Below are 21,099 nucleotides of genomic sequence, written 5' to 3' on the forward strand. Positions count from 1 at the left end.
TTCAGTCAGACCAGAATTCTGACTCAAGTCAGCCTCTTCCTCTTCCCAACCTTACAAGCCTAAATGGGAGAGGATGCAAAGTGGAACCTTCAAGGACCGACACAAAAACTATGCCTCAGAGCCTCCCAGGACTGAAGCAGCATATTTGGGAGAGCTATTCACCCTTAGTGCAAGAGAAAGGCTGGAAAGCACGGGTCCAGAACACACCTTTTTTCTTACTGGACCCACTCAGTACATGGAAAGGACCACAGCCCTGGTGGAAGAAGCCACCACAAACATGGCAAAGTCTTGAATTTGTGTTTTATTTAACCCTTGCTTTACAGAATTCATTTGGATATACACAGACTCCTCTGCCTGTCTTCTAAAAGGAACTCTGTAGGCACAGAGATGCAACCCCATTAGGAATATAGTTCGTGTGCCATGATTTTTATTTTATAGGTGTTCTGAAAGAAGCTAATACCTCATGTGTTGTATTTTGCTTTAATCCTTTTACTTTGAGTCTAACGTTTTAAATTCATTCTAAGTTATTGTTGATAGTTCAAATGTTTTCAACTTTGTTTTGCAGCAAACAAATTTATAGAGCTGTTCTAAACAAGCACCCTAGTGGAACAGCTTCTTGGTTTCTCTAATTTTGTGTTTCTTTCTTAAGTGTGTACCTTTCTTGAAAGTGTGACTGTGTTATCTTGACCTAATCGATCTAGTTGTGTTATTGCTAGCAATCTGCAGATATAATCCGGTACCCCATGGTGATCACCTTTAGTTTAATGATTTTTCTATTTGAAGAGTTTGCAGTTTTCTTGTATGTCATGATGTGCAGTTGTAATGAAACCTCCCTGGGTCAGAGAAGTCTATCTGGCACAGGAAAAGGATAGTTATGTAACGTGTTTTTCTCCTACAGGAAATAGAGTTGCGTGTGTGGTAAATATGATAAATCGATATTTAGGGTACATGCTTTTGTGAAGGTCCGGCCAATCTCACAGAAACATCTGCCTTGGTTCCCCAAAAGTACAATGCGGTTTGCGCAAAATTGGCATGGGGCACCAAATGGAAATATGCAAGGGAGCGCGCCTCCCCAAGTGCCTGTATGTTTGCAAGTGAAACTAGCATGTGTGTCTGTATGAGTGCCTTCCCAAGGTACCTGGGAAAGAAAGAGAAAATTATTTCCATGTGCTCGTAGAATACATATAAAGTTAATTTTACTGCGCAGTAAAAGTCTCCTCTTTAGTAAATGGTAGTATATTTGTAAACCTAGATTCTGCCTTTTGTAAATATGTGAAAAGTGAATAATGAAGGGGAGAGCCCCGCGTGCTCTGCCCCTCCAATGTACATAGTGCGCTCTGCACAAGCACCAAGGCACCATCGCCTTGTGTCCCGTTTTGGATTCCTCCCCCTGCAGGAACCTTGTGATTTGCTCAGTTTTAGCAAACTCACACCAGGACCTCACTAAACGAGAAAGCCAGGTGCTCTATTTTTAAAAGATGGATTTTTGCTTTAATTTGGTAAACAGTTTTGAATTTGATTTTTTGTGTGGATAACCCCTGAGTATCAAGACTCACCAAAATCTCATTAGGAACAGGGGAAGCCCCATTGCTCTCCCTCCCCTCGCTCTTTAGACAAACTGGAACCCACCCCAGCTTTCAAAGTGCACTCTGCACATGCCCAGTGGTGCCGCAAAGCCTTCTGGCGCGGGGTGCACCTCACGGAAACAATCCTTTCCTCCTCATGCATTCAGAGGAAAGGAGGGGGGGAGAAGATCTCCAATCTACTTTTTATTTTTGAACCATTTTTATTTTTGAATTTGGAACTCTTTAAAGTTGAGAAATCTTTGAAGTTTATACCTGATTTGAAGTCGAGTTGAAGTTTTTACTCGATTTGATGTTGATTTGAAGTTTTTGACTTTGGACTTTTTTTTGAAGAGAGAAATATCAGATTTTGAGCTGGGTTCATTTTCTTTTGAATTGTTGTATGATTTTGATCTTTTTTCTGTTTTTAAGTTATTTTTGAGAATTTTGAAAAGCCCTGATTTTTGTTTGTTTCAACCTAGCTCCTTCATTCCCTGGCATGCTAACAAGGCTATCTGGGATATGAAGGGGGGGTGGAGAAGCAAACCGCCACTGGAAGGGTCTCTTCCTTCCCCTCTTGTGATCTTGTGATACACATTGCATTGTATTCATTAACAGTCTTGTTTTCTGATCCATGCCAACCAACCAGGAGAACCGGGAAGAAGAGTAACCCCCCACCAATTTTGTTCTGTTTACAGTGTTCAACTTTCTCTCCTTTAAGAAATCTCAATGTTTTATGCATACTACAATGTGTGTACTGTCTTTGGTTATTAATGGCAGCCTACAGAAGGCTGCTCCCTGATATTTTCTAACTTGATCATAACACGTCTCTATCATATGAATATCTGCCTGCTTTGTAAAAAAAATAGCAACCAGGTACTCCCTCCCCTTGGGAAACAAGGGAAAGAGGAACAAACTGTCTTCATGCTCTATTTTAGCTTTGCAACACTCCTCTCAGCAGCAGCTGCTGGGTACTGTATGGATGCCTGCTAGCCCCTTTTGACTAGATTTCTCCCTGCAAGGGCCCCTTCTACTGGAAGAGCTGACTGCATTCAGCTCTCTCCGCCCCAATGATTTTTTTTTAATTTTTATTGTTTGCCTTGCTGTAAGGTGCAATGCTAGCGCAAAGCACCTCCCAGCCATCAATGTGTCTATAAGTAATAATATTGTTAAGTATGCAAGCCTCTACTCCCTGCTGTATGCTCCTCTGTTGTTCCTCTATGCCACCTCCAGGCAGGAGACTCCTGGTCTGCAACCATCCTGCTGCAGCCAGCCTGCAGGCAAGGTGCCCCAAAGGTCGCCAAAGGAGGGAGGGTAGTCAACAATGGGCTTGCGAGAATGCACAGGGAAGGGAACAACTAAGAAATCTTTCCTTGCTAACCGGGCATGATTAAAAAAAACTGGATCTCTGCTTTAAAACCAAGTGTCTCCCTCTCCCATATAGCCAGGGTAGCAGTCAGTTTCTGTGTAACCCTCGTATCTATGTATTGCTGTAACTGGTTCAAATGGGACCCTGCGCTGATATTAATATCCAGGGCTCTCTCTTGTGCCAACCTCCTGGACAGACCTGGATATGCCCCAAGGAAAACATCCAAGATCCAGCGGCCACCACTTTGATTGCTCTCGCCAAGGAGGGAGAGGGGTGATTTCATATGTGTATCCTTCGATGTGTACAATACAGGCTGCAAGGGACTGCCCCTTGGAGCCACTATGTTTGTTTTGCCTAGTTTAAGTCTGTGAATCTCCCATATGTTTTTATATCATTGTGTAGTAACCTTTCAAGCATAAGACCCTAGTCCCCTACAACTAGAGACATGCACTTTCCGTGTGAATTTTCTTTGAGGTTTAAGTCTTTATTTTTTCCAAAAAAAAAAATCGTTTTCTTGCAAGGCATATGATCACGAATGAAAATGAGATGTGCAGTGCCTGAGCCAATCTGCCTCGAGAAGAAGAACCAATTCCAGCTGGCTGAAAGCAACCATTAAGATTTTGTTTAACCCTTCCCTGACTGTAGAACTTTGAGCTCTTTTTGGACTCCAGGGGGGGTGATGTTTTGGTTTGTTCTTTCCTTTTCCAAGGCACCTTCAGCAAATCACGAGCTGTCTATCTCACTATTTTAGTTTCATAGTTTAGAAATGTAATTTGAGTTTAGTAAGAGCATTGCTTTATTTGCTGTTTATCTGTATTGAATGTATTGAAGATTGAACCTGCTGCATTGAGCCATCCAATGTAGTTGTTTTAAATATGTTTGCAAATTCAAGAATTCATATTCCTCTCTAAAGAGTACTGAGTTCCATAGGCAGTCCCCTTTTAACCTGGCCTGGTTTTAGATTAGCAAATGGTTCCCAAACTCCTTTGGCCATTGCAACCTGGTTTCTTTTTAGATCTACAATCAAGACCTCAAGAAGAAAATTGTGTCGCCATATCAGACGGAGTCTTCAACGGCGACAAGGGGGGGAACTGTTAGCATACGGGCCTGCCCCCCCCTCCCAGACGGGATCTGGCAACCCGCTGTGCTGACACTGGACTAATCCGCTGGCCGCGCGCCCGCCCCAAACGCTATGGGACGGCCGCTGCGCGCTCCGTCGTCACGGACTCGGCCGCTCCTGCGAGCGCCGTGCAGCTAGCAGTTAGGAAGCAGATGCAGGGGCAGCCTCCGGTGAACCAGAGGGAAGCCATGTTCCTGTATAGGCTCTATTCCAGCTGCAGCCATGTCAAGAGAAGCAGAATGTCAGGAAATCAGTGTCAAGCAACCCCCCCTTGCAACATCCACCGCTTAATGGATCATCAGCAGCCATCCAGATATCCTGATGACTCATTCCTCCACCTCAGCAGCAGCGACCCCAGGACGTTTGCACAGATCGCTCCCATTGTTTCTGAATGCTAATCTCGTCAGCAGAGAAGTTCCAGTTGCAAAAGCCATTGGAATCAGAATAGATTTCCAAATTCTCACTACCCCACAGCTTAATCCTTTGTCACCTGGGAACCTAGGAGGGGTAAAACCCCTCTCCCCGCCCCCAGAAAAACAGTATAAATGGAAATGCTCCCAGCCCACTCTCTCCTCCTTGGGCCTTCCCCTCCATACTGCCTGGCACTCTGCCAGAGTGGGTGTTCATGCTTGGACACCTAGCCCCCCCCCTGTCCCCTTTTTATCCCCCAAAACTGCATGGAATTCAGGACGGACAACTAATCTGAAGAGAGGTACAGTATATTTTCTCCTCTGCCTGCCACATGGCAAAAGTCCCTTTATTCCTCTCTTTGATTCCTAGACTCTGTATGTTGTGTGATGTGTATGTGTAGTTTTGTATGTGCGTGTGAACATATAATCTGAGTAAATTACTTTTAACCTAATTCCATGGCTTCTGCCTCTTTACTGGTCATGGTATGGACTCTGGTAGACAAAGGTTGCATCCCAGCTCAAGTTATGCCCATTGCCGGTTATTGTTCGCTAATTTCCCCATATAACAATTCATAACCGGGCATGTTGGCTAACAGCAAGGAGGCTGGTGTGAGCTTATGGCTTGCTTTATTGGCCAAGAAGTCATAACCAGGTGAGCCAGGATACAGACGAACAGCTCTGCAATCCTGTCACACCAAGGGAAGGGCAATGCAAGAGGTTTTATAGACATTTGACATTCCAATACAACATTGATACATTTACTTAACATCTGATGTTAGCTTGTCAGTGCAACGACATTTGTTTCTACAGCGCCTGCGTGAGCATTGCTACATGAATGGTCAGAGTGTTCCTTTGCAGGCTGAAGTGAAAGTATCAGACAGGGGGAATAGGTGGGAGGGAGGCTGTTCCCTTATGTGAGAGGAAAGATTCCAGCCTTTGGCATGTGTGTGTGTGTGTGTGTGTGTGCCTACTTGCTTGATGGGGGCCAATGGGCAGCGGCCTCTGTGAGTTTTGTTTGTAAGCAGTTTATACGTGTAGCTTGCGTGTCTGAATGTGATTACTCAGGCACAACAAAAGGCAATAGAATAATAAGGTGAACAGACAGTGCATATATATTTACACACACGGTCGAAACAGGCAGAGTGAAAAGTAGTGTGTTTGCATGTGTGTGCTATGCAGCTAGGAAAGGATTGTTTTAAAGCCGCATTATTCATGGTTGTACCACTGCTCTTTTAAGTTGGGATCAATGCAGCAAATTCTTAATTACAAGAGAGTTTTTATTTGCTTTCTTGCCCTCCCTTCTGACATTGTTTCAAGTTAATTAACAACGTACCCCAAGACGGAGACTATTTAAGGAAACCCCCAGCATCTAAACTCCAATACTGAATCCTTCACAGCATAACCCATACGACGATGCCAAACTAGTGTCAGCTACAGATAGCATGGGGCTCCCTCACGTCGCTGCCTTTATTTTGCTGGCTTGCACTGGCAGCCCAAGAGCTGCAAACAACAAATCCAGCCCAGAAGATGGATATGAAGAAAATGCACCCTCACCAGAATGGGCAGGGGTGCAAAGTGTAAAAAGATGTTCTTAAAAAACCAAAACACTGTGGCGTTATTAAAACAAGCCCATTCTTGCTTCCCATTTGTCACCAGTGCCAGGGGAGGAGTAGGAGACTATACCTTTGCTGCTACTCTGCACTAATTTCTGCGCCCCCCCCCCCCACAAATAAACAATCTCCATGAAGTAGAGGGGAAAGGGGAAATTCACAACCCGGGTATTTTAGGACTTGACAGCATGGCCCCTTTTGCTACCCCAGAAACAGGAACTAACTAAAGGGAAGGCCCATTTCTGTTCTTTGGAACCAGCAACCCAATCCTTTCCCTCCAGTTAGCAAAAAGAGCACAGCCTCTCGACTACCCCACCCCCAATATATAATTTGCACTGGGGTGCTTTTATTTTTTTAAAAACAGGGAAACATTTCATAACCCCAGAATGTGTCCCAAGCTCAGAAGAGGGGGTGCTCCAGAGAAGCAGGAACCAGCCCCAACCACTTGGGCCAAGAGTTTGTTGCTGCTCCTGGGCAGTGACGGAGGAAGCAGAGGAAGCCGCACGGGGAACAGAGCATGCTTCTCAGCCAGGAGCAACAGCGACAGCAACGGCAGGCTTTAGGTCCCGCACAGGTGGCTCATGACTGGGGCACCTGGCTTGCTGCAGTCACAAAGCGCCCCAGCCAGCCTTTGGCAGGCTCGTGCAGGCATCTTTGCGCCTCGACTCGCAGCCAGCCAATGAGGGTGCCTGGCAAGCTCCGCAAAGTCCAAGGAGCAGCACCAGCAGCAGGCTCCTCTGCTCCGTCCCTTGCTGGGTACCAGGCGAAAGAAGCCAACCACAAGGTGCGCCTGGGCTCCCCCTTAGCCACTCTGCTTTCACCACCGCCGCACGCTACATGCCGTCCCAGAGCACACTGGGACCTGCTGCAGTTGCCTCCTCCGGCCCGTTCTTACAGTGCATGTACCTTTTCCAGCCATTACTCAGATTTTTTCGTGTACCCCTAAATGTTCTGGTGCGTACCCCAGGTTGGGAATCACTGCTATAGGTGATGTGAGGCTTCAGAATCACATTTCAGATAGTTCTACAAATTGTGATGGCTATTGTCGCTGAGGAAAGTACTGTATAGCATTTTCCCAGGAATGATATCCAGCAGTAGAGTTCTGGGAGAATGCAATAACAGGCATACTTCCTTGAGGGAAGGCCCCCTGGCTATCATGCAAGCATGGCAGGTTTATCATTCTATAAGTTCACTATAAATTCATTTTTTAATTCAGTTTAAAAAGTGACAAACCTATCACAGGAGGCTCACAGGATAACTGTTCTACACTAGTATGGAAACTCAAAACTTTGCATTACTGTTGAAGTTAGATATCTGAGTCGTTCACTCCTCTATTAAATAAATAAATAAATAAATAAATATATGAAAGGAGTGATAATTGGTCCATCTGGCAGCTCTTTTTGGACTTCTTCACTCAGGAGTGTCTGACTTGGTTCCTGCTGTCAAGCTGTTCATGGCTAGTCTTTCCTTTTATGTTTTCTTATTATGTTTCTCTTCTAAGTCAACTGAAATCCATGAGATTACATGTGAGGGACACTTCCCTGAAAAAAAAAAACCCTTAGCCTTTGCCCTTTTTCTTCCTTCTGTCCTTCCCATTCACCAGCCAACTTACCTTTATCGCCCCCCTACAATTTTCCCTCCTCTTCCCCTGGCACCCTGTCCTGGGAAAAGTCTGGCTGAGGTGTGCAGTGCTGGCCACCAGACTGGACCATTGATAGAGAACCTGAAAAGACTTGTGGAGGCAACCCAGTTTCTCCTTTGTCCCTTCTACCCACTATTTTCTCTTTCCTTCCTCCTGGCAGCCCCTGTATCTTCACCTTTCCATGCTTATTTCCCTCCTTCCCACACACCCACCTACTGTCTGTCTGTCTGTCTGTCTGTCTGTCTTCCTTCCTTCCTTCCTTCCTTCCTTCCTTCCTTCCTTCCTTCCTTCCTTCCTTCCTTCCTTCCTTCCTTCCTTCCTTCCTTCCTTCCTTCCTTCCTTCCTTCCATTTATAGTCTACCTTTCTCAAATCAGTACAATCCACAAAATGGCATATTCAATAATCAATGCATGGTGATTTTAGAAGTGTTCCCAACCTTTTTTTGGCCATGACCCACCTAAGCATCTCTAAAATCCTGATGCCCCCCCCCACCGTGACATAATTCTTATTATTCAAAAAGTGAACTCCTATTCATGTGGAGTATTGTGTAACATGGGCGATACACAAGGCCGGAGGCAGAGATGATACCACATTGCTTTATTGTGACTACAGCTAACTAACTCAGTGTGCATCACGCTTATATGCTCATTCAACCTGCCCAGCCAAACCACCCCCAGTATCTTATTGGGCGGCTACAGCTTTTCTAGCCAATGAGAGCACACAAGCCCTCGAGTCTGTGATTGAACAGTTACAGTCTTTCAGCCAATACGAACATACAGTTCAGGAGCCTGGAGAAAACTCCAAGCTCTAGATGCTGCTTTCCACTGCATACATAACACCCTCCCCCCTAAGCTGGAACAACCGCTCTGCAAGACAGGTCGTGCACATGTAGTCCTGCAAGTAGGCCGGTTTGGATCGGGTCCGCTACGAGTGCCGCGTAGCCGGAATCGGAGGTGGAACGTCCAGTCTGGTGTCACCTGGAATCTCTGGGGGTTCCTGTAAATCTGGTTGCTCCGGAATGCCCTGCTGCTCTTGTGCGTCTCCCATGGTGCCTCCGCCCCCTGCTGTCTCGGTTGGTCGTTCCGGGTCACTGCCCGACAGCGCCGGGGGGGCGGCTGTTTCAGCTTCCCTGGGGGTGCCTCGGTGATCCAGCGCCACAGCTGATCAATGTGGCACCGCAGGATCCGCCCATCTGGGATAGCCACCCTGTACGAGACCGGCCCGGTGACTTCTCTAACCGTAGCGGGCACCCATTCTGGTCCAGCGCCGTAGTTACGGGTGTAGGCTGGCGCCTCTGGCTCCAGGGCTCTGGGGGCTGTGGCCGCCTTACGGCTGGGGGGGCGGCTCGAGGTTAAGTCCGGGTGCAGCCGGTCTAGGAGCGATCTCAGGCTGCGGCCCATAAGGAGCTCCGCCGGGCTGCCGCCAGTGGCGGCGCACGGGTTAATGTGCTGGGTTAGGAGGAAGTTGGCTAACCTCGCTTCCCATTCCCAGTGGATTAGCCGTCCAAAAGCATCTTTCGTGGTGCGCACCATTCTCTCAGCTTTCCAGTTCGTGGAGGGGTGGAAAGGGGCCGAAGTAACGTGCCTTACCAGATTCCTTGTCATGAAGTCCTGGAACTTGGCAGAAGTGAACTGTGCCCCGTTATCTGAGACGACGGTGTCAGGCAAGCTGTGTGTGGCAAAGATGTCTTGCAACGCTCTTATCACAACCCGGGCGATCGGGGCCTCCCGGCCATCCGGCAACACGTGACTGAGGACCGCGCTGACGCCGTAGGGCGATGCATCGCAGGTCAGTACCACAGGATTCCGCTCGTCGAAATGGACGAGTAAGCTAGAAGAGGAGAGCAAACCCTTGGCGGCTTCGAAAGCTTTCTGCTGCGGTGGGCCCCAGGACCAGGGGGCAGACTTGTCCAGGAGGCGGTGCAGCGGCTCTGCCAGCGACGTCTTGTTCGGTAAGAAGGCATGGTAGAAATTCAACAGTCCCAAGAACACCTGGAGCTCCTGCTTGGACCGAGGTGGTGGGGCGTCCTGGATCGCCTGGACCTTGGATGGGGTCGGGTGGATCACCGCAGCATCGATGAGGTAGCCCAGGAACTCCACTTGTGGCAGGCCCAGCTGGCACTTCTCTCGCTTCACGGTGAGCCCCGCATCCCGGAAACGGCCCAGGATGCGGCAGACGCTATCCAGCAGTTCGCCCTCCGAGGTCCTGGCCACCAGGACATCATCGAAGTAGGGAATGACCCCCGGCAGTCCTTTGAGCAGGTCTTCCATGAGGTTCTGGAAAATCCCCGGGGCCGTGCTGACCCCGAACTGTAGCCGCTTCACGCGGAACGCGCCCTGGTGCGTCACGATCATCTGCACACGGCTTCCCCGTCGAGGACCCTGGTCAGGCCCTCCTAGCGGCCATCTTGTGGTCCATCTCCTCCTCGCCTTCGTGGTGGACAGGGACGGCTGCACGGGGGGGCGTAATGGCCGCCGGGGCCGCTGGGCGGGGCACCTTCTCGGCAGCTTCGGATGCCATTGCTTCCTCTAAGGCCACCGCGAACGTGGGGGCCTTCGCAAACAACCGCCGCCTGGTCGTCTCGTCCCGGAGTCCAATAACCAGCTGGTCTCGGATTCTATCCTCGAGGTCCGGGAAGTCGCACCCGCAGGCAGCCTGGCGGAGCGTCAACACGTACTGAGCTACCGACTCCGTGGGCCCTTGCTGGCACATCTTAAACGCGTTGCGCTTGGAGAGTAGGGACGGTTGCGGGGTGAAGTGAGCTTTCAGTGCGGCCATGATGTTGTCAAATGTGGCCGCGTACAACTGCACGGGAACCAGGAGTTCCTGGGCGATCTCGAACGTGGGTAGGCCGCAGCTGCTGAGGAGAGTCGCCCTTTTCTTTTTGGCATCTGTGATGTCGTTGGCAGCCATGAAGAATTTCAGGCTCATGGCGTAAGAATCCCATTTCTCCGGAGCGGCGGAGTTGAACGCCTCGAACTTTCCAGGGGCAGTCATCGCGTCTAGCTCTGCGATTCTCCCCGTGTATCGGCAGTGATTCAGCTGATGAGCCAGGCTGCTTACCAGCACCTAGATCCCACCTTCGTCGCCACTATTGTGTAGCATGGGCGATACACAAGGCCGGAGACAGAGATGATACCACATTGCTTTATTGTGACTACAGCTAATCTAACTCAGTGTGCATCACGCTTATATGCTCATTCAACCTGCCCAGCCAAACTACCCCCAGTATCCTATTGGGCGGCTACAGCCGTTCTAGCCAATGAGAGCGCACAAGCCCTTGAGTCTGTGATTGGACAGTTACAGTCTTTCAGCCAATACGAACATGCAGTTCAGGAGCCTGGAGAAAACTCCAAGCTTTGTGTAGATGCTGCTTTCCACTGCATACATAACATGGAGGAAGTCTAAAAGGCCATTAACCTGGTCTAAACAAGGTTCCAAAGAATATGGCATCCATGAAAGAGAAAAATAAAAGAACGAAAGGACAGTTGAAGTAATTACTATACAATAAAATAAAAGTACCTAACAAATTCAAAATACAATTTGAGCTCACCTCAAGATAAGTAGACTAAAGTTAGTGAGAGCCTTGTGCTTGATGCCTGCTGCAAAGATTTTTTATATTAGGTACCAATTTACTCATCTTCAGTCTCAAGTCTCCTTGTTTAGTGATATCCAGTCGATTTCTTTTCTTCAGTAGCAAATCATTTACAGCACTAAAGCCACATTCAGCTAAATATGAAGATGGGAACGGTAACAACAGTTTTCTTGCAAAGTTGGTTGAATTTGGGTATTTAGTTTCTGTCTCATCACAAAGCCACGCCATCGCTCCTTTTATATTGAATAAAGTTTTAACTGACTCATCATTTCGCATTTCCGAGAGTTCTTCTTGGTACTGCATTGAAATATCAGACAGATCCACTAGCACTGGCTGCATCACCCATGTTGGAAAATCAATATGTTTTAAATCAGAAAATCTTTCTTTCAAATCAGAGGCCAATATTTTCAGATTATCCACAATGACAAGTACAGCAGCATCAGTTACCTCACATTGTTTTAGCCAATGAAACAGGTCAAAATTCTTATCAGAAATATGTTTTTGGCATAACTCTATAAATGTAATGAAGCCAAATATATTGTCGAAGGCTTTCACGGTCAGAGTTCATTGGTTCTTGTAGGTTATCCGGGCTGTGTGACCGTGGTCTTGGTATTTTCTTTCGTGACGTTTCGCCAGCAGCTTCAGAGGAGTAACACTGAAGGACAGTGTCTCTCAGTGTCAAGTGTGTAGGAAGAGTAATATATAGTCAGAAAGGGGTGGGTTTGAGCTGAATCATTGTCCTGCAAAAAGTATCAAAGGTAATGTGCTAATCATTGTCCTGTAAGTATCAAGATAATGTGCTAATGAGGGTGTGGTATGTTAATATGGAACCATTGTATCCTGAAGTGATCTGTTAATGTGTGAAATCCAAAGCTAATCTACATGGCTATTGTGGACTGTAGTCTTTGTTAGTCTGGAGGTTTTCAGGACAGGAAGCCAAGCCTTATTCATTCTTAAACTCTCTTCTTTTCTGTTAAAGTTGTGCTGATGTTTATGAATTTCAATGGCTTCTCTGTGTAATCTGACAAAATAGTTGGTAGAATTGTCCAGTCTTTCAGTGTCTTGGAATAAGACCCTGTGTCCTGTTTGTGTCAGTCCATGTTCAGCCACTGCTGATTTCTCAGGTTGGCCAAGTCTGCAGTATCTTTCATATTCTTTTATCCTTGTTTGTATGCCATAGATATTGCCCGAAGCCGTCTCTAAGCAAGTTTTAGGTCTTGTGATCTTGATAAGTAGAAAACATATTCCTAAGGATGAAGGTAATTCAGAGCTCTACTGGTGAAAGGCCGTACCAAGCACAGAGAGCATGATTTGTTGGTTCATGGCTCCCGGATGCCAACTTCCCCAAAGCTTCCATGTGTGTGCATATGAGTACATAGTATTTTATACCAGCCCTTATATCTGGGCATTACAGCAGTTGGCAACCCTAACCCTGAGGTTTATCACAATATTATCTCCCTGGAAGAGAAAACCTATAATGGCAGCAGGCTGTAAAAAAGACCCAGTTTGGGAATATTTTAATGAGGTTCCTCTTCCTTGCAATAATTTCATAATTATCTGTCTATGTATTTTAATAACCAAATCAGTATTTTTATATAACTGTAAACATTACTCTGAAAAATTATTATTCCAAAAATGAAACCTTTATCTGGTTGTCAGCATTAAGATTATACCAGCAAGAATGAGTCTTTCTGTAAAAAAAACCTGATTTAAATCAAGTCGTACTGACTAGTGGAATGAAAATTGCCCCACTTTTTTGTGCTCATGCACTCTCTAGTCAACTCTATTCTCTCACCACTCCTATTAGTGGGCTTTCCCCCTCTCCATTGTCACTAGCTGACCGCCGTGTACATTCTGATTTTAATTTTTAAAATGTGTATGTCACAATATATATTTATATACTGTATAGGAGGCCCCTAGAACCATAAGAAATGCAAAAAATTCACTGTTAATAACTCATTCTCCAATTGCCCCCTTAAAAATCAAATTGCCCCACGTTGGGAACCACTACTTTAAATGTTACATTAAAGAATCCAGTGACTATGCAAAGTCAGTACAGGATCTAACGACCTGCGCAAGCGAATCTAAGTAGAATCTAAGTAAAACAAAGCATACTATAGAGAAGAGAGAGCCCTTTGTACTTTGTATTGGGGGGGGGAAAGGAGCCCTTGTCCTTGACTCAGAGGGGGCCAGCAGGGATGTACGTGTCGGCATGTGTGTGTGTGTGTGTTTCTAGCCACAACAGAAGGGAGGGGGAGGGCTGTGGCTTCCCCCCACCTCTGCAGAGGCTTGCTCAATGGGCACCTTCCACCCCAGGAATCAAATTTTAGACATATAAACATCAAATTCCAAGCCCCAACTCTGTATAGGAGGGTTGATGATTTTTCTTTGCCTGCAGGAGACATCCCTATAATTTAGAAGCCAGGATAATTTTTCAGCCTTCATAGTTTTGTATTTTATTGACTATTTACCTGCCAATTACTACATTTAGGCCTTAGGCTCTTTGGAGTAGGTACTGCTCTTCAGCTCATATTACTATGCAAAGGGCTATATGCACTGCAAATGCAAAAATAATAATAAACAAAGAATAATAATACACAGTCAAGAAGAAGTGGTATGAAGGTCTGATGCAAGATCTTTATTACAGAAGCAAAACATTTACTTGCAAACTGTAGAACTCTGCAAGACATGTCAGTAAGGTTGTAATCCTAAACATAGTTACTAGGAATAAAGTCCTTTTGAATTTGGTAGGCTTTCTTAGGTGCAAGCTGAATCTGAGTTCAGAGTATGATTACTCTGCAGAAAGTGATAGTGAAAGAATTATGTCCTACCAGAAAAGCTATGACTATGAAAGCAAGCATATGCAAGTCTGTTCATATTAACTATGACAGGTGGATTTAGATTCAGGGGATCTAAGTGTCAAGCTAAGCTGATGTAATAACCTGGAAAGCCCCTAGAAGGCCTGAGACTGAGTTAATGAGTGGCACCTGTAGGGTGACTCAGCCTGAAGGTAATGAGTTGCACCTGTAGGGTGACTCAGCCTGTAACAGTAATTGCTGCCTGGAGATGGCATCTGTATATAAGTATTTGACTCCATGAGTCTTATGTCGGGAGATAGTTGTGGAAGAGTGTGTGTATAGCACTGTGAATAAACAACTGCATTTTCTACAAGCTCTACTGGTACTGGTGGTTATTCCTGGGCGTTGGCACAATCCGCCAGCTCCCGCAACAGGGTACATGGAAGATATATAGGGTTGCAACCTCCCGGTGGTAGCTAGAACTCTCCCGCTATTACAATTGATCTCCAGGTGACAGAGATCAGTTCACCTCCAGAAAATGGCCACTTTGAAAGGTATACCCCTCTGAAGTCCCTCCCCTCCCCAAACTCCACCCTCCTCAGGCTCCACCCTCAAAATTGCCAAGTATTTCCCATCTCAGAGCAGGCCACCCAAAAGATATATGAGTGACAGAGGGGCTATTTGCATTGGTTTTACTTCTGAATCTGTTTGGAATCCAACTGCCTTAAGGACTCAGCCTTTACACAACCATCACCTGGAGATTGGCAACCCTATTCTCTTATCATTCTTTAGAGACCTGTCAGTAGTTATCCTTCAGCTTTTACTGTATTAATATGGTTACACTAATGCAGATGACTATTTCAATAAACAGATTGAACAGTCATCTTGGGAAGGAATTTGTCCCATAGATACTAAATCAGGGAGCAGAACTGGGTTTATACAATAATTTAAAGGGAAATTAAACTGCCATCTTAAATCAATGCTTTGTACTGTCTTCAGTTAACGATACTGGTTGGTCCTAATTGGAGAAAATTCAGTGTAGGTATGGAGGATGCATTGTTCAATCACATCAAACCACATTTACTAGTCCCTTGCCTTTTCTTCCCTTCCCAGCAACTGGCAAAGAAAGACAGGAGCAACACAGATATGTCCTACCTAGTACAATATTGAACATTTATACACAAGACCTACAAGATTGGGATTATAATGGGTGCAAGGTTAGAGGTAAGATAACTGACAAGGAGCCAAGACAGGGGGCAAGGTTTTTGCAAATGATATGCCTGTAATTATTGTATCAATTCCCAATGACAATAACACAGTAGGAGGTTGATAGTTCAAAGCAGTTTGTTTATTAGGCCCAATATACACACCGGGTGAAAATTGCCCTAAATGCGCAGGACAATTCACGCAATCAAAGGAGTGTAAGCACGGATGGTAATGGGAGTAATGGGAGGTCCAAAGACGTAATACATGGCGTCAATACATAGAACCAATAATAGATATTTGAATACCCTATTAGAGATTCAGAGGCGTTACATAGAAGTGGTGATTTCATTCTCACTAATGAGCAGTGAAGACCCTCATGATCAGGTGCTTCTCTATTTGATCCTAAATTACTGCAGTTCTTCTTATCTTGGACCCTGGCAGCTGCCAAGGCTAACTAAGGGAGTTTTCCTAGCTGGCCCTTATGAATGGGGAGCCAGCTTATGAAAACATACTCGGGCCTTCTATGGATTCTCTAATTAGCTTCTAACAAGCAAAGCTGGGCCTCTTATACTAACATATATGTGTGCTTGGTGTGACTTTAATCATAGATGCCAACTCTTATACACTGAGTATGGCATATTCATAAGTGCAGATTATACTTTATTGATTACAAAGAATATATTTCAAATCAGAGAATACGTTTCCAATACATTTTTAGTGAATGAATACATTTCTTCAGTGAAATAATACATTTTCAATAACATATAATGATTTCAGGCATTACACAGAAGGCACAGTCTTTGCAGTAGCCTTTTGAGGAGGTTCAACTAGGTTCTACATACAGCAGAGGGGATAGAAACTCTCCTTTTCTCCAACAGCTCAGTTCCTTAGAGCTGTCAGCTCTTGACCCAAAGAACCAGAAATCACCACAGAGACAATTAGATTCCAAGCAGATGGCTTTTACTGGTCAAATAGGCAATACAGTGCATTGAGGATAAGATGACAGCTATGAGCTGTCTTGCTCGTTAGTTGAAAATATAAGGCAGAGAAACGGCGGGAGATTACAAAGTATAAACAGAGCATTATTTCCCAGGAATGGCGTTCCCAGGCTTTGGTATGTGAAGCCGTCCTTGAAGTCTGGACGGTTCAGCAAAGAAACGAAAGGCATAACATTCAGTACAGAAATGAAAGGAAACATCGAGATAGCGGCCTGACATCCTGCTCCACTTAGGGCCCCCTCCCATCCGGCAAGGGGGCTGGTCTGTCCGGGTAGGCATTGTGAAAGGCGTTGACGAGTTTGGGGGCGGAGACATCCCGTGCGCGAACCCATTCGTCATAGGCAGGGGGGAAGTGTTTCCAGCGGATCAGGTATTGCAAGGTCCCATGGTGTATGCGGGAATCCAGGACTTTGGAGACTTTGCAATGTTCTTCCCCCCCCCCACCATTATGGGCTGTTCAGGGGGCGGTTCCGGGTGCCATTGCGGCGAAGCAACATGGGGCTTTAGAAGGCTGATATGGAAAACGGGGTGCACACGCCTCAGAGTTTTGGGGAGAGACAGTTCCACTGTGACAGGTTTTATGATGCGGATGATGGGAAATGGGCCAATGTATTTAGCATTGAGCTTATGGCACGGACGGGTGGAGCGCAGATTCTTAGTGGAAAGGTACACCAGGTTACCCACTTGCAAGTCCCCCCCGGGGGAACGATGCTTGTCGGCCTGCGCCTTGTATTTGCGCTTGGCTCGGTCAAGGTTGCTAACCAGCCAGGGCCACGTGGTACGGAGGGTGTGTGCCCAAGAGGCAATGTCGGCATCCCCCTCCCCCTCCAAACCGTCTATTGGGGTGATAGGACCGAAGTCCTGTCCATATACCGCATAAAATGGGCTAAAACCTGTGGACTGATGTACAGCATTATTGTAGGCATATTCTGCAAAAGGCAACAGTTCTACCCAGTTATCCTGGTGGTAGTTGACATAACAGCGCAAATAACATTCAAGTACAGCATTGACACGTTCGGTTTGACCATCTGTTTGGGGATGGTATGCACTAGACAACCCCTGCTCCACCCCCACTAATTTGAGAAACGCTTTCCAAAACTTAGCAACGAAACTACTTCCGCGGTCGCAGATTATCTTGCGCGGAAACGAATGTAGTCTAAAGACATGTGACACGAAAAGGCGGGCCAACTTCTGAGCAGAGGGGATCCCTGCACATGGAACCAAATGTATTTGCTTAGAAAATAAGTCAGTGATAACCCATAACACAGTTTTCCCCCCGCTGAGAGGGAGATCTGTCATAAAATCCATAGCAATCACTTCCCAGGGTCTGCTGGGAATTTTAAGTGGTTGCAGTAGTCCTGGGGGCTTGCCTTGAGATCGTTTGACTGTGGCGCAAACAGGACAGCTGCGAATAAAAGAGTCAATGTCAGAACGCATTCCCCCCCACCAAAATTGTCTGCGCAATAGGTGAAGGGTCTTCAGGAACCCAAAGTGTCCAGCTGTTTTTACTCCATGAGCCAAGTGTAAAACGTCTTTTCGGAGCGCTTTGGGCACATACAATTTCGAGTCTTTGTACCAAGAGCCTCCTTGTTCGATTACACCAGGAGGCAGGGTTTGACCAGAGCGTTCCATAAGGCATTGTTCCCGAAGGGAATTTAAGAAGGATTCGGAGATGGGGACCCCCCCCCCTTGGCTATAGTGGCATTAGGAGCAGTTACTGGGGCTGACGAGGGGGAAGCGCTTACGTGCGGTGGTGTGCAGACTGCAGGCGGCAGGGCGGCCGGTTGGGTTGGAGGAGCCGGAGCGCCGGCCATCGTGAGTTTCCGTTGCGAGGGCAGCTGGGCAGCCGGTAGGGTTGGAGGAGCTTGCGCGCCGGTTAATGTGTGGGATCGAGTTTGTACAGCTAGTACTGGCAGGGCTTCTCTTTGTGCGGGTGTAAATAAAGAGTTTGTCGGCCGATCGAGTTTCGCCGGGTATTGAGGTAACCGGGAGAGAGCATCTGCGAGAACGTTTTGTTTCCCTGGGACATGCTTTAGGGCAAACCGAAACTGAGCAAAGAATTCCGCCCAACGCTGTTGTTTTGCGGATAACTTATGGGTTCCTGTAAGGGCGGCTAGATTTTTGTGATCGGTCCAAACTTCGAAGGGGACTTTAGACCCTTCCAGGAATTGTCGCCATAGGGTAAGTGCATGGTGAACGGCTGAGGCTTCTTTCTCCCAAATGGGCCAGTTCAATTGGGAGTGCGCAAACTTCTTCGAGAAGTAAGCGCAAGGGTGAAGGAGACCATCCGGTCCTCTTTGGAGAAGGGCCCCTCCCATAGCCACGTCGGAGGCATCGACTTGCACAATGAACATTTGATTCGGGTCTGGGTGCCGTAGCACGGGCTCCGAAGTGAAGAGGTGTTTGAGGGCTACGAAAGCGGCTTGGCATTGATCAGTCCACAGTATCTTAGCGGAGGGTAACGTAGCCGAGCTTTCTTTACCCTTGGTTTTCAGAAGGTCGGTGATGGGCAGCGCTATTTGGGCGAAGTTAGGGATAAATCCGCGGTAGAAATTAGCAAAGCCCAGAAACTGTTGTACTTGCTTGCGGTTGGAGGGAGGAGTCCAATCGAGAACAGATTGGATCTTGGCTGGGTCCATGCTAAGGCCATGGTGGGAGATTATATATCCTAAGAAAGTTATTTTACTTTGGTGAAATTCGCATTTAGCCAGCTTTGCAAAGAGTTGGTGATTGCGCAGGCGGCGCAGAACTTCTCGGACCAAAGTGACGTGCTCGTCCATGGTTTTTGAATAAATAAGAATGTCGTCCAAATAAACTACCACCCCGCGGTACAGTAAATCATGGAGGATTTTGTTGATGAGTTGCATGAAGACCCCCGGGGCCCCTTTTAACTCGAAGGGCATCACAGATAGCTGTCATAATGTCAGCTCTTGACCCAAAGAACCAGAAATCACCACAGAGATAATTAGATTCCAAGCAGATGGCTTTTACTGGTCAAATAGGCAATATAGTGCATTGAGGATAAGATGACAGCTATGAGCTGTCTTGCTCGTTAGTTGAAAATATAAGGCAGAGAAACGGCGGGAGATTACAAAGTATAAACAGAGCATTATTTCCCAGGAATGGCGTTCCCAGGCTTTGGTATGTGAAGCCGTCCTTGAAGTCTGGACGGTTCAGCAAAGAAACGAAAGGCATAACATTCAGTACAGAAATGAAAGGAAACATTGAGATAGCGGCCTGACAAGAGCAGCCTGTGGGAACACAAGGCTTCTGCTGCTTAGGGCGTTCACAGCAGGGTGCAAGGGTTCCAGCGCCTCACATCTGTACCGAACTTCAGAATTCTCAGCTTGCTTTCAGTGTAGGGTGGGTAGTGCACACGGTTGATTACTTCAAAGCCCATCATGCGCATGAGGCAGCCACGCTGGTGAGTGAAAGTGTCGAAGCTGAACTTGCCATGATACCTGCCAAGCCCACTGCATCCTGCAACAGATTCACAAAGAAAGTATGTAGATCAAATCCTATGCAATGGCTGGGTGTTCCAGTTGGCCACAAGGCTGGGCATATCCCCTCTACCCATTCTTCACCTAGGCAAGATCACAAGTGTTCCCGTGTAATACTCCTCACACTTTCACTGCACTCTGGTTTCAAGCTTGTTCAAACATTACATTTTATTTCTATTCAGTGGCTAAAGATAATTCAATAAACATCAGCTAGACTGTGCCAGGGATCAAGAACAGCCTATCTCTAATCCAGGGATGGGGAACCTCAGGCCCGGGGGCCGTATGTGGCCCCCGAGGACATTTTTTGTGGCCCTCGGGAGCTCCAGGGCCCCGCCACGGAGGCGCAGCACAGGGCAGCCCTCCCTGAGGGTGTTCCTGGGGCCACAGCTTGCAGGGGCACTGCGGCGCACTTTGGACCTCCTCTCGCCGACTGACAGCTGTTAGTCGGCAAGAGGAGGGGGAGGGACACTTTCCCCAAAGCTGCCCCCTATAGCCGCAGCATGCAGGAACGCCGGGGCACACTGTAAGCCCCTCTTGCTGCCTGTCGGCTGTTGAGCAGCATGGGGGGAGGGGAAGAGGCCCACGGTTCCCGGCGGCAGAACATGCGCACAGGAGCCAATCGGGCTTCGGGGGGGCTTTTGTGGACTCTGGGGGTGTGAGGGCATGGAGCCTGGAGCCAGGTCACGTGGGGCCGGCGGGGGTGTGCGTGTGTGTGTGTGTGTGTGGGAAGGCTTTTCTCTCTTCCTCTTTCTGTGTCTTTCTTTGTTTGTCTCCCTCTGTCCTTTTCTTTCTCCCCCTCTTTCCATTTCTTTCTCCCCCTCTTTCCATTTCTTTCTCCCTCTCCCTCTTCCTCTTTCTATGTTTTCCTTCCTTCCTCCTTTGCCAATTGACTGTGGGCTGCGCCCCCCTGGCGCCTCGTTTGCTCAGGCCCACTGCTGGCTGCTCTCCCACCTGGGAGGGAGGAGTGGGGGAGCGGGGGTGCCCTCCAGGACTTCTCTGTGTGGTCTCCCCTGGGGTTGCCAACCTCCAAGTGGTGGCCAGAGACCTGGCAACCCTAGCCTCTCCCCCCACGGGAGATCTACACCTGGTATGGCCCCCGAATGATGTTATAAATGTGCAAATGGCCCTTGGCAGGAAAAAGGTTCCCCACCCCTGCTCTAATCTATAAGAAGCCATAAGCAGAGGATGTACTTGAGCATAGTGTTGTGCTGCTTGTATAGACATCATGTTCTAAAGGCACTGGAAAAGCTGTTTCACGCACCAAAAGTGGCCTGGCATATTTCAATAA

General features: G+C 47.2%; 2 protein-coding genes across 2 annotated transcripts in view; one reads left to right on the top strand and one right to left on the bottom strand.

Annotated features, from left to right (window-relative positions):
* CARNS1 (carnosine synthase 1) overlaps nt 1-3,572 on the top strand; it is a 211,244-nt gene extending 207,672 nt beyond the window's left edge. Inside the window, exon 10 of the transcript XR_008933361.1 lies at nt 3,561-3,572. The gene's annotated coding sequence lies outside the window, so the exon portion shown is untranslated. The remainder of the gene's footprint in view (nt 1-3,560) is intronic.
* A 16,025-nt stretch (nt 3,573-19,597) lies between these two features.
* The window catches only part of LOC130479636 (aldehyde dehydrogenase family 3 member B1-like), a 53,072-nt gene continuing 51,570 nt past the window's right edge, over nt 19,598-21,099 (bottom strand). The window contains exon 12 of the mRNA XM_056852030.1: nt 19,598-19,791. Coding sequence (XP_056708008.1) covers nt 19,598-19,791 — 194 coding nt within the window. The remainder of the gene's footprint in view (nt 19,792-21,099) is intronic.

Source organism: Euleptes europaea, chromosome 6 (assembly GCF_029931775.1).
Source record: "Euleptes europaea isolate rEulEur1 chromosome 6, rEulEur1.hap1, whole genome shotgun sequence".
In the NCBI taxonomy this organism is placed as follows: domain Eukaryota; kingdom Metazoa; phylum Chordata; class Lepidosauria; order Squamata; family Sphaerodactylidae; genus Euleptes; species Euleptes europaea.